Below are 26,070 nucleotides of genomic sequence, written 5' to 3'. Positions count from 1 at the left end.
GCTGATGCAAGGAGTATTACGCTACAGCAACACGGACCACCGAAGAACGACGGCGTACCACCCCCAAACGAACGGACTAACAGAACGTCTGAACAAGACAATCGCAATTATGCTGTCAATGTACGTTGACGTTGAACATAAGACTTGGGACGAAGTGCTCCCGTATGTCACGTTTGCGTAGAACACGGCTATCCAGGAGACGACACAGCTGACGCCGTTCGAGCTTGTCTACGGTAGAAGGCCGACTACGATGCTCGACGCCATGCTTCCGCACGTAGAAGACGACGACCTCAACGCCGACGTCCACGGATATCTTCAACGTGCGGAGGAGGCCCGCCAGCTCGCTCGAGTTCGTATAACGGACCAGCAGCTGGTGGATGCGGGCCGCTACAACCTCCGACGCCGAGACGCCGAGTACCAACCAGGGGATCGTGTGTGGGTTTGGACTCCCATCCGACGACGCGGACTCAGTGAGAAGCTCCTGCGACGGACCCGCCGCGGTGGCTCAGTGGCTAAGGCGTTGCGCTGCTGAGCACGAGGTCGCGGGTTCGATTCCCGGCCGCGGCGGCCGCTTTTCTGATGGAGGCGAAAAGCAAAAACGCCCGTGTGTACGAGATTTCGGCGCACGATAAAGATCCCCAGGTGGTCAAAATTAATCCGGAGCCCTCCACTACGGCGCGCCTCATCGCCTGCGTTGCGTCGGCGCGTTAAACCCCACAATCAATCAATCAAGCTCCTGCGACGGTATTTCGGACCCTACCAGATTCTACGACGTGTTGGCCAACTTACCTACGAAGTGATCCCCGATGGTGACTCCGGCACATCACGACGACGCACGCGGCCTGAAGTCGTCCACGTGGTTCGCTTAAAACCTTTCTACGGACGATGACGAACTTTTATTTTCATTTGTTCGGACTGTCGCTTATGTTAGCATCGGGTCGATGCACTCTTAGAGGGGGGGGGGTAATGCCGCGAACCATACATTGGGTTTGTTTATTTGTGTTTTGCTTTTACCGCCGGGCTGCGCCGGTCTGTGTTATCTCTGCGCCAAGGGAAGCGCGTGTTCCATTCTTTCTTTCTGTGCCGCATGTGTTATCCGTTGTGATAGGGAGAGCATTCCGATTTACGTGAACAGCCCGGAATAATCTTCTTGCATCTACAATGTTCTCGATGCGAATCGACGGTTCCAGAACCACGCGCGCCAAAAGATAAAAAGCCTGCAGTGCGGACGCCGGGGCATTCGATTCTGCGACGCTCGCCGACGCAAGTCACTTTGTTGACCGCTGCTTCGCCGCCTCTGTATTCTTTTGAGTTGTTAGGGGAGCACAAGTTCGCTCCAATAAACGTGTCTCTCATTCAAGACAACTGCATCGCCCTTGTCTTCGTGACAATAAAAACTTAATAGAGTTAATCTATTCAGTTTGAATAAGTACTCGATAGAAAATCTTTTTTTGAAAATAAACAGAGTTAATCTATCAAGTTTCGATAAGTACTCGATAGAAAAAGTCTTTTGAAACTCAACAAAAAGTTTTATGCATATTAAATGTAAACTCTATAGGCAACCTTAATAGAAACTTAATAGAGTTAGTCTATAGAGTTCCAATAGCTACTCGATCAAAAACGTCTATTGAAACTCTTTGTCCCATTTCAATAGGAACGCGGTGGCCAAATAACTTTTGAAACTCTATAGGCAGAGTTTGAAACTCTATAGGCAGAGTCAATAGAAACTTAAAAAGAAATCGTTAGGTTCTTTCGACAAAATTCAATAAACTTTCAAAACCATCACAATAAAAATTTCTGTAAGGGTACACTCCGGCAGAAAAAACCTAACTAACGAGCAAGCACACGCCTGGCGCCTCCTACAAACAAACGCCTTCCTAAACCCCTCAAGGTTAACGCACATTCACCCGTCAATATACCCCACACCTGATTGCCCCCTATGCGGCGCCCTAGCCAATCTACCTCACATAATGTGGGCCTGCCCTCAAAATAGCTTTCCTCTATTCACATCCGAGGAGCAGTGGGAGGAGGCACTGCGTAACCCGGACCCAGGCGTGCAAACCACCCTGGTCACCCGAGCTACCAACGTCGTCGCTCGGCTCATGCCAGCGGCCACGAGTATCCTCTGACCTAAAGAAAGGCACAATAAAAATGTTTTCTCTCTCTCTCTTGGGGGACGCGTCGCATCCGATGCGCTAAAGCGGGGTAGATTGAGAACGCAAATGCGACTTCCCGAACGCATGTAGCGGTGGTTGCGTCGCATTTCTCGGCTAGGCTCGGGTGTTGGGAACTTTAGGCTCAGCATCGTCGCGGATGTTTGATCGCCGGTACAACTGCGGATGACAATCCTTAACGCAACGTTTCACCACACTACCATGCCCCTTCTCGTATGTGGAACTATATTTCCGCGATAATTGCCGTTTGAGCGATCGGTAACCAAGGCATCTTCCGTGGCCTGTCGCGATTCTTCCGCGCAGGTAGCACCATCTTTCGGCCGCTGGCTCGCCGCACCGCGCGCCGCGGTGCCGGGTCTCGAACCTCCGCGGCCGGTCAGCATAAGCTAAGCATCGCGGCAGATACCTGATCGCCGCTTTTAAAATCAACGCTGATAACAATCCCTAGTACAATTTTTCACACCACTAGCATCTACTTTCTCTTATGTGGAACTTCTTTTTCGCGACCAGGTTTTGAAGAGTAGCGACAAGCTGTTGCTACCGTGGTCTGCAGCGGTTCTAGCCGCCTTGTGGTCCGTGCAGGCAGGGGTGGCCGGCGTGTGCGCGGACCGCTTCCGAGGGCAAGTAAACGCTTCAAGATTGCCTGCTGTATCCATTTCTTGCTAACGACGCGCGGAATGTAGGCATTTAGCGCAGCGATCGTCGTGGTTGCTCGAGTGGATCGGGGAACGAGTCGCAGGTTTCGCTTCAGCCGCGATAGACGCCAAAACGAACACAAGCAACTTGCCGGCTACCGGAAGCTGGTAACGCCGGAAATTCGACCCCACAAATCCAAGATATGACACAGGGCGACGCCAGTCTCCAATGCGCATGCATGTAAACGCAGACGCGTCGAAGAATTCGCTAGATTCGACGAACCAATGCGATACGCTACTGTCGCATTCATGTAAACGCACTTTAAGTCTTGCCGGCGGCGAACAAGCACGTTGCCATCCGGTGGCAGACCGGCGAGCAGCTAAACACCCGCTAAATCGCCAACGGCAACGATATAGAGTGCTCGTGTGCGAAACAAGATGGCCTAGATGAGTCGCTATGCGGAGTTCATAGCGAGGTCTGGCTTTATCGAATACGGCGCGTCTTTCAATGAGAACACCGGTACCCACCTTATGTGGCGCACGTGCCACGTGGTGGTGGGTAAAATAAAGGTACTGAACACCACTAAAAACAGAGGCTGGCCACGTGCTTGACGGTCGTAAAATTTGAGAAATGAGTGGCCAAAACCTTCTTCCCTCCACTGGCGACACCGTTGAATGCCAGCGCAGATGAGCCCGTGTAGGGCCTACGGACGACGGCAGAACGGTCTCTGCACATTAAATAAGTGCCAAACATCCCGGTGCTGAGCAGTCAACATCGAAATCATAGGCCGTTTAAAATATATTACGGGCTCCCCGAACCTCTCTAGCCATAAATAATCGAGGGCGCCAAGGCGTCTTCTTCCTCAAAGAAAGCGCGAGTATGTCTTTTTTGACGGACCAGAAAAAAACATGGAAGGTTAGCCATATACATCTTCGCTGTAAAATAGGCACAGAAGCTAATATCTGCACCGGTTTTAACCCGCAATAAAAAGACACCGGGTGCAGCTCATGGTGTAACCGGTATTATCAAGAGTCCCGATGTGTTTTATCTCTATGTTTCTCAGGGATTGTCATTGTAAATACACAGGTGTCTTTTTGCGTACAGATTGATGTGCTACTGGCGCACTGCGTTTCAATGAGTAAGCATGTCTTCAGCTAAAAGCTCAAGATGAATGAAATACTTCAGTTGTATAATATCCGTCTTTTGTTTGCTTGAGGTGTGTTTCTATTGCTTAACTTATTTTACATTAAGGCTCTCAAAAGTGTAATGGGCCTCCAGTGGGACCCTACGGTAGAAAGGGTGCGATAGTCGTGTTCTAAGTTACTGGATCTGTTGTAGAAGTGAACGTGCCTCACTATCCAGACGCTAATATCTGAACTTGTCGCGATACCGTTTAACAGGGCGGAGCAGGAAGCCAGCCACTAATGCCCGATGTTCATATGCTCTGTTGGTCAGCTGACTTGTAAGCCAGCGTCCATGGTCACCCTCTCGGCGCGCCTGCGAAACAGAGGCTATTGAGTAAAATTATTACAGGTAGTGCTTGCACAGCAACTATACAGTTGAAATATACTTCCCTCAGCCCTGAATATTCCGTCAGTCAACTGTGAAACCTAGAAGGAAACGCGCGCGTTGCGTCTTTCTCCGTACCTGTCAGTCGAATATTTCCACCTGCATGCCGCTGTGACATTTCGGTTTCTAGCCCATCGGCATGAGCTATGAGTCTTACCAGAGAAGATGGGAACTAGAATGAACCTGGGGGATCATTTCTGTAATGTGCTGCGATGTCACCCTAAGCACGCCACTACCTTCAGCCGCCAGCTGTGAGGCGTCTTGCAAACGCAACCGACCTAAACCAGCGGCTGTTAAACCGTGGTTGCGGAAACTTCACATGTTCGGCGCCTCCTGTATGCAGAAAGGGATGAGAGAGAGAGAGAGAGAGAGAGAGAGAGAGAGAGAGAGAGAGAGAGAGAGAGAGAGAGAGAGAACTTTATTTTTGTCCAGTTGTTGGTAAGGAGTCCTCCTCCCTAAACGGCGGCCAGCAGCCCTTGGGCCCTGGCGGCGTTTTCAGCTAACTGGACGGCCCAGAGTTGGTCTAAGTCACAACAAACTCTCCGCCGCTTTGTTGATCGCACAGCAAGCTAGTTTATTCCGTGTCCGTTACAGTTACTCATGTATAGGGAAGTCATTTGAACTGCGCGTTTTCAGGTAGCCGTCGTCAACACTCTACTGCGGTCTCACTACGAGCTGGACACAGAGAGGCATTGTGCAGTCGCTCCCACACGACGCGCAGAGTGTCAGGTTGGGACACGGTGGCGGCTAGGAGTCCTCGGTAGGCGCACGGGTCCGGCAGCTCGTCGCAGCATGCGAAGCACGCTGAGTGCAGCCTCCTCAAATGGAGGTCGGTGGCGATGATGCCCGTCAAGAACACGTCCTCGAGGATGAGCGACGGCATTTCCAGCGCCCTGTTCAGCAGAGGCCCCACCACGGCACCGGGAACCACGTACGCCGCGCCCGACAGGTAGCTGGGCACCATGGACGGCCGGAAGGCAGCTGGGCCAACGTGTGTGCTGCAAGAAGAGTGCGAAGCGCCATAGAGCCGCCTGTTACGTAGTCGCAGCTCAGCTAGTGAGGGCGGCGGGGTCAGTAGAACCTCGGAACAATATTGGGAAGACGCGCGGCGAGGCTTCTTTCTATAGCTACAAAAATCAAATGCACTGGCTAATCGTTTTTTTTACTTCCGAAGCACATATTGGCTAAGCAGCCACTTTTTCTTCAACCCGGTTTTTAAACTCATTTTCAGAAACCCATTTCAGTTCGTTGCTACAATACACATACTCACAAACACTACCACGTATTATTCTCTCGTTACAGTGACGCTATAACCAAGGGTCTAATTCAACAGCAAGTTGTTAAGAGCCTCCCTGAATGCCTGATCGATCTGTAAGTATACGTATTCCGGTCAGAGAAAGAAGAGCTGTAACCTGCGCTCTTGGATATGTACACTCGGTAAAACGCTCGTATATAACACAGCTTTCGAAATTTCAGCCTTATCCTGCGTCTCCTGAGTTGGACTTGAGGAAAACTACTGCGGCGTTCTGAAGTCCAAACCCAGCCCTGTTGTCTCCAACGTATTTGTAAAAGCGTGTTTCTTCAGTTTTCAGATTGAACTAGTTGAATTTGAACTCGCTGTTAAACACAAGCGTTTTACTGACTGTTTATTAAGCCAAATGATACGTTGGGCTGCCAAGATTGCTGCATAATTGCGCACTTGCGCACAAGTTCAGTCATTTTTGATGAACAGCTGTGTTATTGCGATGATGTGAATGTGATTGGAAAATATAGTGCTCCCTCCCCTTTTCCACTATGAGCTTCTGCGCGAGGAGTATTGTCGCATACATCGGCTGTGACAGACATTACGGTATCGGGCAGCGCACTCGTTTCTCCGCCAATAAGTCCCTACGCTCTGGGTTTCTACGTAGTCTGCCAAATATTATAAAAGTACAAAATACAAAACGAATGATGTAACGACGCCTATCGCGCCGTTGACGTGGCTCGGACGATCGGTTGTAAAATGATCTGTAGTGTGCATTATTTCAAAACAATTATACCAGGTTCGCGTGGTATGAATTAAAGTGTAATTTAACCATGTTTTACTGCAAGTAATAGCTCAGAATTGCTCTTGATCGCCACCGGAGAACGATTCGGACTACAGTCAGTCTTATCCGCCGGAGATTACGTTACAGATAAATTCAGCCAATGCTTGATTTTTGTGTTGCTGTTGCTGTTTTTCAGGGGTCTGAAATCCACCATAAATATTTTTCCAGTCCTTGGACGCAATGACACTCCATAAAACTGGGATGAAATCCCTCATTAGACCAAAAACCCGTGACCGAGTGGGTGTACGATTCACACTTAGGAAGCTATGAACAATTAGTCCCGATCCCCCTGATGACATTTATTTTATGTTGGATTAACGGCGTTCTAGGCTGAACGGAAATCGGTCGCTGGGGAAAGGGGACTCAGGTGAGCCGTCACTCACTAGCTCTACTCCGTTTCCCCTTCTTTTAGGCTTCTCTCTGTGTGCGTCATCTCCATTTAATCAGAGTCCTTAGACCCTGAGGGGAGGGGGAGGGGAGGAAGTACGTCTTCGCGAAATTCAGGCAATAGTAGCCGTTACTCGTGTAGGCGCGTGTCCATGAGAAAGATTGAGCGTGACCGGTTACCCGTACAGCCAGATTTTATTATATAGTATACCCGTTGATGGAGTTGGTTCGTAACTTGCGAAAGTAACTAAACAACATTAAAAGACGGGTAAAGGCAGGGCGCGACACGACGTTGACACAAAATGGCAGCGCCCGTCTAAGCTGTTTTAGGCCTCCCGTTGTTTCCGTCTTTAGCCTAGTTTAACTTTACAGCGACAACGTTTTTGTCGATGCAGAAGATACAAATACAGACATGGGGCGTTTGAAGAAATTTTTCCATGGAGGCAGCAAAAAAAAGAAACAAAGAAAAGGGGGGGGGGTCCAAACGGGTATCGTTAACTATTCATAGCTCTAACTGATTTCTTAACAAAATAAACATTTAGTATACCGCCCCACTGACCTAAACAGTGCAACTGAAGGTCATTACAAATTGAATTAGAGATCGGGGGGTGAGGGGTGCCTTCATATTCCTCCTGCGCAAGACCGTCCTTTAAATACATATTATTGTCTCTTACGAAGCTATGAACCCTCCCCTAAAGAAAATATAAGCGAGGCTTCTACAACTAAACACTTAACACTGTGCTTATATATGATCGATCACAAGGTCAAGGCAGTTATTTTAGGCAGGGGGAGGGGTGTTTTTTTTTTGATAGACGAAAACAGGAAACCGCGCGTTCAAGAACCATACAGGCTAAAATTATTTTTATATCCTTGTACTACGGCGAGCCTAGTTCAAGCGTAGCTTTTAGGCTCATCACAGTACTTTCATTACTAATTGCTTAGATGTTTTTCTTGAGTGTTACGCAATGAATTTTCGCAGCTGTGAGCCTCCTTTGTGTGCAATATTACTCTTAAAATGTTTTACAGCAGATTCGGGAGAGACGGGATCTATAATGCGGAATTCTTGTGCAGGAACTTGTGAAGGCAAAAGAGTCGCATAAAGAGTTTAGAGCGTTATACAAAGCACATATGCAGTGTTCTTGCTCTACGCATGCGATATCGTGTTCATAAGTGATTCTCTAAGGTTCCTTAATGGTTTACCCTCTGGGTACAATAATCGATATGGCGAGTTTAACGCGTAAAACCTTGCTTTTCGTTCTTATAGCGCCCCATAAAGATCGTTGCCGGATGCAGGCTCACATTTTCTCTTTGCATGGTGCTCGATATGACCCCCCTTCCTTACACAAAAATAAGTTGCAAATGTGGACAGAGTTAAAAGGAGACAGGTAAGTTAATATCTGTGAGCGAATTTCAGGGGGAGCGATTGCAGGCACAATGAGGTGGTAACGGTAGATTTCAGCAGCTCTGCGCGTGGTTCTAAGCTGTATGTATACGGGCTGGCAACGGCGGGGTCTTGCTACTACTACAATCCCAAATGGCCTAAAAGCCGGGACGAAGAAGCTAGTAAAGAGTGAGAGCAGGTAAGAGACAGAACCAGCGGAGAAAGATGAGTGGATGTTCATTGGGGAAGGGGCATGCGAAGAGATGTCGATGAACTGGTCGGAAGCACACACAGACAAAAGGCGGCAGGGGTGTGTGACTTTGGGGGAAGAATAAGTGAGGCTGCGACATTCTGAACAAGCTAATGATGTAGCAGGAATATAGTATTACGCAAAGGAAACCCGTGAAGGGATGTACAGGCTGAATTCTCGGGAACATAAACTCACAGTGGCACGAAACGTGAGGCTGTTGTTAGAGACAAAAATAAAGGAGGATGTTTTGTTCTTTCTTTGTGCATCGGTGTGTGTGTGTGTGTGTGTGCGGGTGTGTGGGTGCCTGCGCGTGCGTGCGTGTGGGCTTGTGGGTGATATATATATATATATATATATATATATATATATATATATATATATATATGTATATATATATATATATATGTATATATATATATATACAAGAGAAGAAAAACTTCGAACAAGGTAAAATCACGATTGTGGCCTACGTTTCAGCAAAGAGAACTTGCTTTCCTCAGGGCAAGTTCTCTTTGCTGAAACGTAGGCCACAATCGTGCTTTTACCTTGTTCGAAGTTTTTCTTCTCTTGTGTTCTCTACCATCTTCAAAGTTCTACTACTCCCTAGATTTTATATATATATATATATAAATATATATATATATATATATATATATATATATATATATATAGAGAGAGAGAGAGAGAGAGAGAGATAGAGAGAGAGAGAGAGAGAGAGATAGAGAGAGAGAGAGAGAGAGAGAGAGAGAGAGAGAGAGAGAGAGAGAGAGAGAGAGAGAGAGAGAGAGAGAGAGAGAGAGAGAGAGAGAGAGAGAGAGAGGCAAAGCTGTGGATTGTTGGTTAAGTCATCTTGTTCTTAGCACTACATTAAAAACGCCGAACCCCTTGATGAATCAAAGGTAAGCCAGGAGCAGATTATAAGCACGGATAAATCAAGAAGGATACACGGAAGAAGAGGAAGAGGGTGTTTGCAGCGCAGTACAGCCTCCCAGATTTTTAGAAATATAGCGGGAGCGACGACCGATCGGCATGTCAGCTCAATTATCACTGTATTCATCGGCAAAATAGGCGAGGGTATGCGCACGCGCATAGAACGATCTGTTGCGGCCGTGTCGTCTGCTCCGCTGTTCTTCTCAGGGCAAAACACCCCTTGTTTTTCTTATCTTGCAAAGCCGTTGCACTACCGCCAAAGGTAGCTAAGCAGCGTGGGGCACAAAGTCATTCAGATGAAGAAACAGTAAGGCAGTCACTGACCAAGTAAAAAAAGTAAAAAGGCGTTTCGGAACCCGTACGGGTTCCTTGTTCACAATGAGGCAAAAATGGACAAGTTTCGAATTTAACCCGCCGAGGTGGCTCAGTGGCTAAGGCGTTGCGCTGCTGAGCACGAGGTCGCGGGTTCGATTCCCGGCCGCGGCGGCCGCTTTTCTGATGGAGGCGAAAAGCGAACACGCCCGTGTGTACGAGATTTCGGCGCACGATAAAGATCCCCAGGTGGTCAAAATTAATCCGGAGCCCTCCACTACGGCGCGCCTCATCGCCTGCGTTGCGTCGGCGCGTTAAACCCCACAATCAATCAATCAGTTTCGAATTTAAAGGTGCAGTTTCTGACGCAATGACCGCATGTAAATCAATGGTAACGTCCCTTCATTTCGATTCATCGTGTCGGAGTGCGTTTGTATGAACGATGATTCAAGTAAAAGACGTGAGGTGACGTTTCGTTCTTTGCACAGCGTTGTCCAAGTCAATATCGTGCTGCTGCTTGTGCGCATGCTCGGCAATCGCATTAGAAGCCACCCTTTTGGTTTTTCCACGTCGCGTTCGTGCTCTTTCATCCTTCTGGGGAGTTTTCTTGTTTCACCGATCTAAACATGGTTGTAATCGGCTTAGGGGACACGATAGACAACACCGGGGAAAAGATTATCGGGCAGTGGGTCCTTGACTTTTACCAGCTCATTCCGAAGCTTGCTGGCCGGCACGTGTCCAATGCGTAGGTCATAATCCATAAAAATACGGGCCAAAGCTTCGCTGATATCACGAACATACGGAATGCCGGCAGTGGCGGTGAAGACCTTACGATTGGCAGCCTTAGGTTGTAGTATTTGCTTCTCAATGCTTTCCACAAAATGTTGTGGGTAGCCGTTGCCAGAAAGTTCCCGGCGTACTATTTTAAGTTCTGCTTCCAGGTTGTTCCGTCTTTGCAGATTCTCTTCGCACGCGTCACCAGCGATGAAACGACGGCTCTTTTGTGGGCGACCGGGTGGTTCGATTGGAAGTCCAAGTACTTCCCGGTGTGTGTTGGCTTGCGGTACACACTGAAGGAGAGCTCACCGTTCTTGCGTTCCACCGAGACTTCGAGGAATGGCAGACGATCATCTTCTTCGTACTCGACTGTGAACTGAAGTCTCGGCTCGACGGCATTAAGAGCTTGTAAAAACCGGGATGAGTCTTCTTTCCGCAAGATGCAAAAACAATCGTCCACGTATCGGTAGAATACCTTGGGTTGTGGTGTAAAACTTGAGAGGACTGTTCTTCCAGAGCTTCCATGACAATATTTGCGGTCGTTACTGAGATGGAGGCACCCATGGCTGTTCCGTGCGTCTGCGAGTAGAACTCAGAGCAGTACGTGAAATACGTGTTGCTGAGGCAGAGCCGAAGTAGTGTACACCGGTCGGGGACGTCAAATGGCGTGCGGTCGGCAAGAGTGGCATCCTTACTTAGAAGCTCCTCGCACGTAGCGACAGCCAAGTTGACCGGGACACGTGTGAACAATGATTTGACGTCAAAGGACACCATCACATCTTTAGCCTCGAGTTGTACGTCGCGTACTTTTTCCACAACGTGAAAAACCAAAAGGTGGCTTCTAATGCGATTGCCGAGCATGCGCACAAGCACCAGCACGATATTGACTGGGACAACGCTGCAATTCTGTGCAAAGAACGAAACGTCACCTCACGTCTTTTACTTGAATCATCGTTCATACAAACGCACTCCGACACGATGAATCGAAATGAAGGGACGTTACCATTGATTTACATGCGGTCATTGCGTCACAAACTGCCCCTTTAAATTCGAAACTTGTCCATTTTTGCCACATTGTGAACAAGGAACCCGTACGGGTTCCGCAACGTCTTTTTACTTTTTTGACTTGGTCAGTGACTGCCTTACTGTTTCTTCAAACAATGCCTGACCAGACGAACTTTCGTCGAACCCTTGACTTCATTCAGATGCAGTGGCAGGGGGTGTGCCACTCTCAAGGAAACAGCGTAGCAGACTACACTCATACAGCAGATGGCCCTATGCGCGTGCGCGTACTCTCGCCTGTTTCGCTGCTGAACACCGTCATAAGGCGCTGACATGCCGGTCGGTCGTCGCTCCCGCTATATTATTAAAAATTTGGGAGGCTGTACACGACGAGTTGACTACGATGACGTTTGAACTGTAAATCGTCCCCTCTTAAAGGTTTTTTTTTTCGAGTACGATAATTTATTCGCATGTGGTCGGGCAGAACCGATGAATAGCTTTCTATGAGCCTTCATCATATACAGTTGTCGTGACATCACAATGTATGTTTAGCCGTGTGTAGTGCCCGAAGTACGGACAGCAATGATCAGCCTCCTTAAGAAGCATCTAAATGAAGGTGACGGGTTTGGAAAAGGGCATGCGATGGCAGCCTTTCTGTAAGAGCCATATGCCCACGGCTTACCTCTGGGGTCCAGTGGTTACTTGTGGATTAAAAGCAAATGTTGGCTTTTTGCGGAAACAATTTTCTTGTGCGTGGTTCAGGATTCCGGGGCTCATGATGGTGTTCAGAGTGAATTCCTCTCCACAAAATCTTGGTTTAGCCATTGCGACGTATGTGTGCCCCGCACTGGCGGGCCCTTTACCATTGTTCCCAATGCGTGCGTGCTATCATGCAGTACTAACGCCGAATAGTTCTTGTCGACGCTCTGTGGCTGAACCGAACGAATCGCGGAGCCGTCAAAGGCTTATATATTCAAAAATATCAATTTATCTTTTTTAATACTTTTAAAAATCGCTTAAGGTCGCCCAATGCTTAGCCGTACTATATTCGGTTACAACTCAAGAACGGCACCACCTCATGTAGTCTATCACTCCGCCAAAGCGCCAGACCCGTGACGTCAGTGCGCGCGCGTTTTGAAAGGGGTTTGCTATGAATGGGTGATATCGTCTGTCTTGTCTCACGCAGTTTGTTTGTCCTCACTGGAGTCGTTTCTAAGCATATTTAGTCCAAAAAATCACGGGAACGGCTCAAGCCATGTTCAAAATATTCCCAGTAACGCCCTACTTGCGCCGCGCGGAGAAACATCCGTCTACGGTGATAAGGCACAGCGGCAACTTCTGGTGCCGTTCTTAAGTTGTCACCGAGTATATATGTTCATTGTATTATGAGGGGTCTCTCAGCGGAAGATCACTTTTCAAGGCTTCGTTAATATATTTGTCCCTGATGTTTGCTGAAGCATAAATAAGAACCAGAAAACTGTCATTTTGCTTTACCGCAAACAAAATGCTCCCTAACCTCGGCATTTTATCAAATAAAAAAACTTTGACGCTGTTTGAATTGATCCTAGAACAAACTCCGAAAGTTGAGAGCTTTACTTTGAGGCCTACAACCCAGTTCGTTCTCTTCTGAGCTCTGTGTTCGAATTAAATCTTGAAGCCTCAAAAACTGAGTAAAAATAAAAGCAGACCCACGAACACTTTCACACATGCCAAGCAACTTTTGGCAATCGCTGCGGCAAATTTTAAAGCACGAAATGCGACGGTGACTTCTTTGTCTGCCCTTGAATATCATATCTTTTTTTCATCTTGGCGTTGTGGTGGATAAGCTGCTTAGACGTTAGGGTGATTGGAAAGACCTAGGTTCGATCCCAGCCGCGGGTGTCGTCACCCTAATGGAAGCGGAAAACGAAAACAACCATGTCTCGGAACTCAGGTGTACGTTAAAGATCTCCAGATTCCAAAAACAATCTGCGACTCTCTGCTACGGCGCACCCCAGAGCCTACAGGTGCAGCCTACAGCATCTGCCACGGCACGTACCTTAATCGGTGGTTCCTGATCGCGTACTTTCCTCGGTGAAGCTTGCCGAGCAAGAATTCACCCTCACCCAGCGTGCCATTCTGCATCGCAGCCTGCTTCTCTTCTAGCAGACTGACCAGGCCGGGCAGGTCCACGTAGACGTCGTCGTCCGCCTTAAGGACGAAGCTCACGGACGGACAGAAGGTGCGCGTCCACTGGAGCAGCAGGAGCGACTTGAGCGTCAGGTTGCCGATGGTGTCCGCGAACTGGGCCCAGATCACGTCGCCGAACAGCGAACTCTCCAGGATGATCGATGAGTCGCCAAGCGGGTCCGGGTTGTCCGGTCTGCCTCAGCCATTGCCGATGGAAAAATAAAGAACACCGGAAAACTCATCCCGCGGTCGGGTCTCTGCTGCAATGCGGCTCTACCTGGTGGGAAACATGATGTCAGGCAAAAGAGTCATGGCCGAGGGGGCGGCACTTCGATGAAAATTGGTCGTACAGTGCGTCGAATACGCGTCATTGCCGCTGTAATTGTAAACTTTGGGAAATAGTTTTTACGGACCTGATCATACATGCTGGAGAAATTCCTAAACTCAATGGCTGCCTATTCAAGGTCTGCAAGTATTTTCGTTTCATTACACCTGTGCTACACGGCAGTTTAAAACGCCTTTATAAGGCCTTGGAGTATCTCTGCCGATCGCTTTACATACTCGGTTACCTCAACTGACTTATCACGGGTGGAGACCTACCGGTACCTCGGTGTCCTTTTAAACAGCAAACTAACCTGGTCTGACCACATCCAAAAACTTGCAGCCGATGCCTCTAAGATCCTCGGGTACATCCGGAGATCGCTATCATGCTCACCTGCTCGAGTCCGCCAACTGGCATACACTACCTTTGTACGCGCAAAGCTTGATTATGCTTCAGCAATTTGGAACCCCCATCAAACTTATTTGACAAATTCTCTTGAGTCTATTCAAAATCGTGCAGCCCGTTTTATTTCTTCTACGTACGACTTTCCTTCGAGCATCTCAGCTATAAAGTCGTCCCTCGGTCTCCCCACACTTGTTTCTAGGCGGAAAATAGCAAGGCTCTGTCTTTTTCATAAACTATATTATACATTTCCTGACATGCACACTTCATTATTGCTACCCCCACTGCGCACCTCGCGTCGCCTACATAACTCAATGAGCAAGCAGCGCCTGTATGGCTCCACAAATTCGTTCAACAAATCTTTCCTTCCTATCGCCATAGAGGAGTGGAATAACCTGCCTGAATCTATAGCAACTGAACGCGACCCTAACAAATTCAAGATGTCATTAACAGTACACGTATACAATTAGACCCCATGTCCGAACAGCATGTAGTACGACCACACCCAGATGTTAGTGTAAAGTTTCCATGTATGGTGTTCTCCTTGCTTTTTTTTTCGCTGTTACCTCATGCGCTAATCTGATTCTTATTGACACTTCCTCCTCCTATTGGCGCCCCATGAGTCGTGTCCTCCTTATTTCCTCTTGTGACTACATGTGCTCACACTACTGAAGGGATCACTACAAGCCTGTTGTCCGCCACCTTTGCTTGTGTGCCCTCCTTACTGCTGGCTCACCTTTTCATGAATGATGTTGAATCTGTTGTATTTTCTCCCTCGTTTATTTTTCTTAAGCCATTGTTACCCCATTGTTACCTCGTTTTATTTTTCATATAAGCCATTGTTACCCCACGCAGTCAAGCGGCTGCTGGGATGAGTCCCTTCTTGTTTCTCCCCCCAAACGGCTTTTACATGTTGCCCGATCTTTCTCTGGTGTTCCATTTGTTTTTCCTCCTGTCTTGTTTTTTCTTTTGTTTCTCCGAACATGTATACGCTTTCATGTTTTTCGCTTCACCCCATTTGTGCAATACCCCTGTTACTGCTATTGTCATGTTTATGTAGTCTTATTGTTCTTGCTGATGTCGTGTTTACGGGGCTTTAATATTGCCCCTGTGTTTTCCCCTTGTTTTATCATGACCATCGGAAGCTCTCGTTTCTGCCCCCCCTTATGTAATGCCCAAGACAGGGCCTTTAAGGGTAATTAAATGATGATGATGATGATGATACTCAACCCCTATATATTGTCTTCATAGATAACGAGAAAGCATTTGAGTCCGTCGAAACCTCAGTAGTCATTCAGGAATTGCGGAATCAGACGAGCATTACCTAAGAATAATAGAGGATATCTACAATGGGTCCCCTGCTACCATCATCCTCCATAAGGAGAGCAGTAAAATACCTATAAGGAAGGGCGTCAGGCAAGGAGACACAATCTCTCCATTGTTATTCACAGCATGTACACAAGAGGTATTCAGAACATTGTATTGGGCCCCGCAGGGGGCACCTTGTGTACTCAAGGTGTTTTGGTGAGTAGCGCCACCACGGTCCCGAGCTCCGCAGGGGTGCCTACTGCCGTAGGCACTTGGTGACTTGCAACACCACGGACCCGAGCACATGTGGGTTGGACCCACCCACGCCCCGGCTGTGCGTGGCTGAGCCGTGTCCGGGGAAAAGGGAATCCTGGTGGCTGAGCCAAAGCCGGGGTTGTTTTGGACCTTCATGGCAACACGCCACTTTGGTAGAGGCAACACGCCACTTTGGCCCCTGCTTCTCGCAGACGGTGCCCTCGGTCTGACCCGCCCAGGGGGAACCAGCCAGTCGCCTTTTCCTGCCTCCCTCTCAGCTCTTTCAGCTTCCTGTCTTCTTTTCTACCCCTATCCTGTCATCTCTTCTTTTCCTCATTTCCACACATTTCCAGGCGGCGAGGGTTAACCCTGGGTAAGGAATCAACCTTGAGGACTTAAACAGGGTTATAGCAGCTATGTATGGCTAACGAGAATCTAGCGCGTTCCCAGGTTGGGCTCGGTGGTGGGCGGCCAGCATAGCTGCTGAATTGATTTCACTTGTTATGGCAACAAGATTTTCTGCATCCCATGATCGTCCTCCAAAATGGGGACGCAACGAAGCAGTCCAGCGGATTTTCACTCCTAAAAAGTGGGAAAATTTTCTGAAGTTCCACGTCATGCACTCTGAAAAAGAAGGCTTGTCAATGAGACGTCTGTCACCATTCTTGGTAGCCAAAGCTCTAACGAATGAGCTAGGCGGCGGTTATAAAGTAAGCAAATTGGAAAGCGGTGACCTTCTCCTAGAAGTACAAAATGCAGCTCAGTGTGCCAAGTTGACGAAAATAACCACTGTTGGCGACAATCCTGTGAGCATCAGTCCCCACCGATCCATGAACACTACCAGAGGTGTTATCTCTGATGAAGACTTTCTGAACTTGTCTGAGCAAGAACTCCTGGAAGGGTTCGAGGGCCAGAATGTTGTGAATGTTGAACGAATCAAAATACGTAGAGATGGGAAGGAAATTTCGACCAAGCATGTAATTCTCACATTCTTGACCAGTGTACTGCCCGAGTCTGTCGAGGCAGGCTACGTTAAAATCCCTGTGCGTTTGTATATTCCAAACCCCCGACACTGCTATAAATGCCAAAGATTTGGCCATGGTTCATTGAGCTGCCGAGGCAAGGCAGCATGTCCAAAGTGTAGCCTCCCCGACCACTCGTCTGACACCTGTGAAGCTCCACTCCACTGTGTAAACTGCATGGGAGAGCACGCCGCGTACTCACGCCTGTGCCCGCAATGGAAGAAAGAAAAAGAAATAATTGCTCTGAAGTATAAGGAAAACATTACCTTTAGGGAAGCACGACAGAGACTGTTCCTGACACACACTAGCTTTGCCGATGTAGCGCGACGGGGGGCGGCGCTACACTCGGTTCGAGTTCCCCTTAGAACCCTCCCAGCGAGGCCCCAAGGGACACCCCAAGCCCCCTCAGTGCCGGTGGCTAAGGCCACTGCACATGCCACAAAAGAAGCGTCAAAGGCTGCCCCAGCACCCCTTAATGGCAACGCTAGGCCCCTTGCTGGCACTGCAGTGCCGGTCCCTGCTGAGAGGCAGGCTGCCGCAACCAGCCAGCCTAGACCTGCTGTCGAGGCTTCGCAAGAAGCCATGGACACAACGCCAAGCTCTCCCTTGCACGGTACGCCGATAGGGCGTGGCAAGTCGCTTGACCATTCAAAGCAAAAGCCACCTAGGGTCACGGCTCCTGGGAAGGTGTCTTGAGCCTGGGAGGGTGACAGCGTGGCACTTCCTTAATCCTTGTTCAGCATAAGCTGATGGTAGCTGATAATGTAGTCCAATAGAACTGCAGATGCCTCCTGAAAAACTTGGACGATATCTATGAATTGCTGTCACAACACGAAATAAGTATTATGTGTCTCCAGGAGACACATTTGAGGACGAACCAAACAAACTTCTTAAAGAACTACTCTGTATTTAGGAAAGACAGGGATGGCTGCATGCATCCCTCTGGAGGAGTTGCGATTATCGTGCAAAAATCAGTGGCATGCCAGTTCTTACCGCTACAGACCAGTTTAGAGGCTGTAGCCATACGAGCCATTATCTTTAATACACTGGTAACAGTATGCTCACTATACATACCTCCAGACCACGGGCTCTCCAGTATGGAGTTTGAAACATTAGTTGATCAGCTGCCAGAGCCGTATCTGCTAGTTGGGGATTGTAATGCTCACCACCCACTCTGGGGTTCTGCACGCATAGATGTTAGAGGACGCCTCGTTGAAAAGTTTCTGCTATCATCTGGAGCGTGCATACTTAACAAGAAAGACCCAACATATTATAACACAACACATGTCACGTACTCCTGCATAGATCTCGCCATAGCCTCTCCAGTTCTGTTTCCAGCACTCCAGTGGAAGGTCATTAATGACCTGTACGGAAGTGACCACTTTCCAGTAAGCCTCAAGCTTTTAGACAATAAACAAGACAACACTCCATGCCCACAAAAGTTCAAGGAGGAGGCCGCAGACTGGAAAAAATTCAAAGAGCTCTCTGAGTGTCACTATACACTTATAGACAACCTTGGTATTAATGAAGCTGCTGAGACTCTGACCACCCATTTAATTGAAGCTGCGCTGAAGTCCACCCCATTGGTGGAATGATGATTGCAGGCAGGCCCGTAAGGAACAGAATAAGGCATGGGGTGTCTTGCGTAGGTGCCCAACGACTGAAAACTTGGTACTTTTCAAGCGGGCAAAGGCCAATGGCAGACGGATTCGGCGTATTGCGAAAAGAGAAAGCTGGAATCGTTTTGTGTCATCAATCACATCATATACTGACACGCGGAAAGTATGGAGGAGAATTAAAGCACTCCGAGGAAGTAACACTCTTACGCACCCTTTGGTCAGCACAAGTGGGGACACTTCACAAGACCATGCAAATGCCCTAGGCAAGCATTTTGAGTATGTATCAAGCTCAGCTCACTATTCAAATAACTTCCTGAGACACAAGAATGCAGAGGAACGGAATATTGTACGTGACAAACAGCAGTCTGAGCTAGGGTATAATTGCCCCTTCACTATGCAGGAGCTTAAAGTGGCACTCACTACTTGTGGTAAATCATCACCAGGTCGAGACCGAATAACATACACCATGATTAAGCACCTGCACGACGACACGCTAGAAGAGCTATTACTGTTGTTTAACAAGATCTGGTGTGCAGGGCAATTTCCAAAAGTGTAGAAAAAAGCTATTGTGGTGCCGATTCTGAAGGAGGGGAAAGATCCATCACTTGCAACTAGTTTCAGACCGGTCCCTTTAACCAGTTGCTTATGCAACGTCTTCGAAAAAATGATTAACCGTCGCCTTATCTATTTTCTTGAGTACCATGGTATTATAGACAATCGCCAGGCGGGTTTTCGCTCTGGTAGAGCGACAGCAGACCACCTAGTGGCTATTGAATCCTACCTCAGGGATGCATTTGTTCATAAGCAGCATTGTTTATCAGTTTTCTTTGACCACCAGAAAGCTTACGACACAGCCTGGCGTTACGGTATTCTTTGCGATCTGCGCCGCCTTGGAGTTTGTGGAAACATGCTGAACAGTTTGAAAGATTACCTTTCGGAGCGCACCTTTCAGGTTAGGGTTGGAAATGTTCTCTCGAAGATGTTCGTCCAAGAAAATGGAGTGCCGCAGGGTGGTGAGCTCAGCTGCACCCTTTTTATTGTTAAAATGAATTCCTTAGAAACTTCACTGCCTCGCTCCATATCCTACTCGCTTTATGTTGATGATGTGCACATTGCGTTTAAATCATGTAATATGTCCATTTGTGGGAGGCAAATCCAACTAGCTGCAAACAAACTTACAAAATGGGCAGATGAGAATGGCTTCTGTTTTAACCCAGAAAAAAGCACGTGTGTGGTCTTCTCTAGGCAGCGTGGTATCAGCCCAGATCCTGTTATTAAACTCAATGAAACACCCATAGCAGTAAAAAAGGAGCACAAGTTCCTTGGGGTTGTGCTTGATGACAAACTTTCATTCATTGCACACCTCAAACGCCTTAAAGTTAAATGTTTGGATACAGCCAGGATCCTGCACGTCCTCTCACACCAGTCTTGGGGTACTGACACCAAGTGCCTATTGGCCTTATTCAATAGCCTTGTGAGGTCCCGCATCGACTACGGGTGTCTTGTTTATCAATCTGCCGCGAGAACAGCACTAAAGATGTTAGACCCTGTCTACCATCTTGGTCTTCGTCTGTGCAGGCGCTTTCCGAACAAGCCCTGTTTTAAGCCTGTATGTGGAAGCCAATCAGTGGTCTCTTGAAACACAGCGGAAGTACACTGGGTTGAATTATGCTCTAAAAGTGACATCCTTGACCGGACATCCGAACAGCACTCTAGGTAACCAGGCAATCAAGCTTTTTGAAAAGCGACCTGCCATGGCTGAGCCATTCCTTCTGTCGGTGAGGGCACTGGCCACAGGCCTGGGAATATCCTTCACTGACGCTCAGAAAACCAGCTTTGCTGACTTTGTCCCTCAATGGGATCTCTGCCCTATCTCTTATGATCTCTCTTTTATGAAGATTGACAAAAGAACCGCTCCAAAGGAATTAATTATGCAGCATTTCTCGTTTTTGCAGAACAAGTACAGAGCATCTGAGTTCTACACAGATGCTTCCAAGTCAGCTGGTGCAGTATCATGTGCTGCACATGGTCCAAACTTTTCCACGTCAAAGACTATGCCTGAAGCCACATCTATATTCACTGCTGAAACACACGGCCTTGTATTGGCTGTAGAATATATTATTGAGAACAATGTCCAAAAGTCAGTGATATTCACTGATTCTCACAGTGCTGTGCAGGCTTTAGCGTCAGGAAAGTTACAAAAAAATCCTGTCTTTAATCAATTGCTAAAACTTCTGTGCTCAGCCCACAAACAAAAACTTGAAATCACTGTCTGTTGGGTCCCAGGTCACTGCGGCATAGCCGGAAATGAGCAAGCAGACAGGAATGCTGTCACTGCAGCTCTTCTGAGTGATCTAGATATTCAAAGCGTCCCGCACGAGGATCGTAAAGCGTACGTACGTAAGTGGCTGCGCGACCAATGGCAGGAATATTGGAATGGGCAAACAGCAAACAAATTGCACATGGTTAAACCCAAGTTAGGTAGATCGATACGTGAGAAACAAGACAGGATCACAGAGTGCGCATAGGCCATACCCATGCTACACATGCGTACCTATTGAAAGGAACAGAACAGCCACGCTGCTTGAGGTGTGGAGGGTCGCTGTCAGTCATTCACGTACTGGTAGAATGCAAACTACTTGAACCGCAAAGAAAGCTTAATTTTCCAGAATTGTACACACGCATGATCCCTGAACACCCATTGCTGTTTTTATCAGAGGAGCCACTTTTCTCTGTCAACCGTGTTTTTAAGTACCTCTCAGACGTAGATTTTTTAAGGTATGTGTCATATCACCCGTGAGCCGAGCCACCATCGCACGCTAGAACCCGGTAGGGCCACTCATTGCTACCGCAAAGACGGTGGCAAGGGGTGCACATAGAAAATGCCTGTCATAGTGACAAATGTTTTTACTTGGCCCTCTACACCAATTCTTTTTGTAACAGAAATTTGAGATACCTTTTATTATATATTCTGTACTTTATATTCTCACTTGAATAATCCTCACCATAGTACTGGCGCTCTTTGGCCTTGATGCCCTTGCGCCAAGAAAACCTAACATCATCATCAACATTGTATTGGGATCAGGTGGGCGTAAGGGTTAACAGAGAATACCTCAGTAAACCTAAGAGTTGCTGACGACGTTGTATTGCTAAGTAACTCGGCGGACGAACTGCAAAGCATGCTTACCGCACTGGACAAACAGTAGAACCGTGGGCCTGAAAATTAATATGCAGAAAACTAATGTAATGATCAATAACCTCGGGACAGAACAGCGGTTTGAGATAGGTGGCGAGGCAGTGGAAGTGGTAAGCGAATATATCTACTTAGGCCAAGTTGTGACCCCAGATCCCAACCATGAGGCAGAGATATTTAGTAAAGCTTGATGTCGGGCTAGTTGGTGTAGCATTCTTTTGAGGGTAAGTTGCACTTGTTATGAACACTGAGACGGACACTGAGCGCCGTCTTTTCGTGAAAGTCTACGTTTTTTTCCCGTGTCCGTCTCAGTGTTCATAACGAGCGCAACTTACCCTCAAAAGAGATATTTAGATGGATAAGAATGGGGTGGAGTGTATTGCGCAGGTATTCTCAGATAATGAATGGCAGCCTACCATTGTCCCTGAAGAAGTGTATGACAGCTGCATCTTACCGGTACTCACTTACGGGGCAGAAATTTGGAGGCTCACTAAAGGGGTTCAACTTAAACTAACTCGGAAGATGATAGGTGTAACATTAAGGGACAAGAAGAGAGCGGAGTGGGTCAGGGAACAAACGCGTGTTAAGGACATATTAGAAGAAATTAAGAAGAAGAAATGGACATGGGCAGGGCATGTAATGCGAAGGGAAGATAACCATTGGTCATTAAGGGTAACAGAGTGGATCCCTAGATAAGGCAAGCGTGGCAGGGGGTGGCAGAATGTTAGATGGGCAGATAAGATTAAGTTTGTGGGGATATATTGGTCACAGTTAGCACAGGATCAGGGTAATTGGAGATCCATGGGAGAGGCCTTTGCCCTGCAGTGGGTGTAGATAGGCTGATGATGATGATGCTGATGAACGCCTTGGTACCAATTGTCTATCGACTGACCTTGTAAATACATAGGCCGCATTTGTAAGTGAGCGTTCAATTGTCGATTGAAAGTTGCCGTGTAGCACAAGGATTAGACATGTGAGTGCGAACCCGGACGGTGCTCAAATTTATTCATCCCCTTATCCAGCATTTCCCAAGAAAAGGTTTTACAGTTGAGCCCGGTTATCCACACTCCGATTCTTCGAATTATTGCTTATATCGAGCAGTCATAACGTCCTCTTAAAATCACGCGTAATAATACACAAGTATGCATTTTTTTTTGCCATAACTCTCATGTCGTTTACAGTGGTCACAAAACTGAAAATAAGGCCGCACCTACAAGTGGCATCGCATTTCAAATGTTTCTATTTTTCCACTTACCTTCAGATCTGCTTCATCACATTGTTACTCGCCAGCAAGAGAGAACTGCAATTGCAGCAGTATGAATACCGTAACGTTTACAAGGGTGGGAAACTGAAAGGAGTTGTACTACCATCAGCGAGTGTTGGAAGGAATAGTGCAGTGATACCGAATATGTGTTTGCTTCCTTAGTGTATCAGTCGCCCACACAAAAATATGTTATGGCCAGGCAATGTATGGTTCCCTTGCGCCTCTGTGCTTTGTGCTCCAGGTCGTGCATGCAATGCTATTCTGCCATCTATGACAAGTCATCTGCCGATGGCGTTGCCATGACAGCTGTGCTTGCTGGGCTTAGGGCCATAATCTGACTTCCTCCTCCACTCCATTTGCTCCCTCCACTCGGCTGAGGGGAGGATTCCGCAATCCGTATGCATGGGGAAATTGATTTAGCGGATCTCCTCCACTGGAGGCTCGAGTGGAGCAAGGACTCAGAATACCAGGGTTAGCCTTCTTGGACCACGCAGCCGTTTCTTACGGCAAAATATATGGGGGCAATTCAGAACCTCGACAAATGGAGGTATGTTTCTCGGTGCTTCATCTCGAAGCCTTCTTCTAATGGAATAAATACCAACCATGAAGACAGTCTAGTCCCAACTTAAGGTTTACACCTAATCACACAATTAGTGTAGTTTTTTCCACTTGAAGACACTCTGAAAGAAGCTATGGGCGCTAGAGTAGTATTCAGCTGAATATGCTGCCACGTATTTACCCCAAGTCTCGGAAAATGGCAAAGCGACGTAAGCTTAAGGGTTCCTTTCTTACCGGCAAACATCATGTTAAAATCTTAGCGGCGTTTCAGGTACCGCATTATGCGAAGAAACATGCATGGGATTCATAATGAAAACTTTACATCTTAATTTTCTCTCTGTGCGTGTGTGTGTATACCTGCAAGACGATGTGGTTGTTGAGGTTCACTCCAGTGCACTCGAGATAGCAATTCAGGACGCCCATAAAGCTAATATGCCGGATGACATGTACACGTACAATTTTACCGGCAGTCTGCCGTGGCATCGCACAATGCTAGCCTGACGTTCACCATGGCCACTTGCCAAAGAGAAGGACACATCCACAACGAATGCGGATTTTGCATCAGCGTGGCCATGTTAATGCATTAGAGCTATTAGATGTCTGTATCAAAGCCAGTCACAAAGAAATAAAACGCGAACAAGCATATGAACTTCGATGCAAAAGTTTGACATTGCTTTCTGCATCCCTCAAATGCATGCGTGGTTGTTATATCACCCGGTGCCGTCGTCGTAGCCCGTGAAAACCTGCCCAACCAACGCTGGTATTTTACCACTATGAAGTACATACCATACTGTTCGCGTTTCATTTGTTACTGTCTGTACTCGTACAAAGAGGAGGAATGCCAGAGTGGGCAATGCTGGCGCTAGGCGTGTTGCGCTCGAACCCTGTGTACTCACCTCGGCTGAATGGCCAGTGCGGCGTTTTCGAAGCTCGTGCCGACGGGGGCCGTCGCAGTGTCCTCGGCACGCTCGCCGACGAGGAAATACACGGCGCTTTTCCCGTGCTGGGCGCCGCGAGCCCACGTGTCGCGGATGGCGATGCGTTCGGGCGTGTGGTCCGGCGGCGAGCACACCACTACGGCCAGGAAGCTCGGACACGGCGAGCGTGGCAGCGCGAGGAAGGCACCCGGGACTTCTACGAGTGGGCGCAGGTCCGGCGCCGCCGTGGGTGCCTTGGGCGAATCCTCCTCCCAATGCATTCTGTTCGACCGCGCGCGTTTGACGAAAAACTGAAAACTTTTCTGGACAAAAAACTGACTTCGCTATAAGAGGTACTTTGTTAAAAGTACTTGCCTTCCTTAAACTGCAGTTGGGACGATGAAAACTTCGAGCAAGCGGCAATTCGAATACAGCGATTTTCACTAGGATCACTAGGGCAAGGCCTGTAACGCGGAGTCCTCGCACACGTTTTTAGCTTCACTGGTGTTAGCGTTGATTAAAGTACACGGTTTTTCCGTTAGTGCTTCCTCAAGTTATAGCATTACAAACGCTACGGCCATTGTCCGTTCATTATCTGTGAGACCATGACAAGCTGTGCGTGATAGTTTTCGGAGAAAATTTGTTCGACATACATCAGGTATGATAAGGTATTGCGAGATACCTTTTGACTATTTCTTCGGAATAAGAAAGCGAGGGCATATTTTATTTGAAATTGCTGACTCGTCGATTGGAAAGACGAATTGCGAACCAATCTGGTACTAAAAAGAAATGGCGCCAATCCACCCCGTGAATGTGGTTGGAAAGCAAAGCTGTAAACGGCAGCCACAACGATTACCCATGCGACGTCACTTAAATTCACTCACATCGCTCTACAAATAGCAAAACCAGAGAGAAGTGAAATGCACTTAACCACACCATTTATTACTTCAAAGAGATATTCTTTATAAGGTTAAATCAATGCATGATGCATGAACGGTGGTTGGTTGTGTTGGTGTAGCGCAAGAGTGGAAACTTTTTTTATAAAATTAAAGTAAGCTCCAATACGGTGTTAGACGATCAGACTTCTCCGTCTCTGCACCGCGGACGGAGGCAACGAGATTTGCGGCAGAGACGAAGGAGGAGGTGGAGGAGGAAGAATTACTCCTGTTCAGATTTCTGAACGGCCCAGAGTGCAGCCCCGGTGAGTGATTCCTTCTTCTGTGGGGCCGACCCATACGCAGTCCGCGCGGCCTCGGTTCTGTCCACCCGCTGAAGCTGGGTAGGTATAGAGGGCCTGGGCAGCAGCATCTTCCATTGCTCTTGTTGGGTAGTTGACGGAAAGAGATGAGGGTGCTCAGGGCTAAAGTCGCACACCCCGATTACGGGGCGGAGTGTTCCTACTTCTGAGCAAAATTTACATTCAGTGTCGTAGCGATTCGCATGCATTAAGTGAAGAGGCCTAGGCTGCGGGAAGGAGCCCGGATTGTATGAGCCGTAGGGTAGTTTGTTGTTCTCTGGAAGGCTCAGGGTAAGGCT

The 26,070-nt window shown here is 47.8% G+C and overlaps 1 protein-coding gene across 1 annotated transcript; it reads right to left on the bottom strand.

Annotated features, from left to right (window-relative positions):
- Positions 1–4,948: 4,948 nt before the first annotated feature.
- LOC144157467 (beta-1,3-galactosyltransferase 4-like) lies at positions 4,949–24,815 on the bottom strand. The gene is made up of 3 exons (XM_077688423.1): positions 24,514–24,815; positions 13,544–13,867; positions 4,949–5,377 (listed from the first exon to the last, which is right to left on the bottom strand). The coding sequence occupies exons 1-3, from the start codon at positions 24,813–24,815 to the stop codon at positions 5,026–5,028; spliced, it is 978 nt and encodes a 325-aa protein (XP_077544549.1). The 3' UTR covers positions 4,949–5,025.
- Positions 24,816–26,070: the final 1,255 nt, after the last annotated feature.

This window comes from Haemaphysalis longicornis, unplaced genomic scaffold (genome assembly GCF_048455015.1).
Source record: "Haemaphysalis longicornis isolate Haplotype H1 unplaced genomic scaffold, Haemaphysalis longicornis Haplotype H1 scaffold_1, whole genome shotgun sequence".
Lineage (NCBI taxonomy): Eukaryota > Metazoa > Arthropoda > Arachnida > Ixodida > Ixodidae > Haemaphysalis > Haemaphysalis longicornis.
The sequence above is the reverse complement of the archived record's forward strand: the minus strand, read 5'-3'. Positions and strand labels throughout refer to the sequence as shown.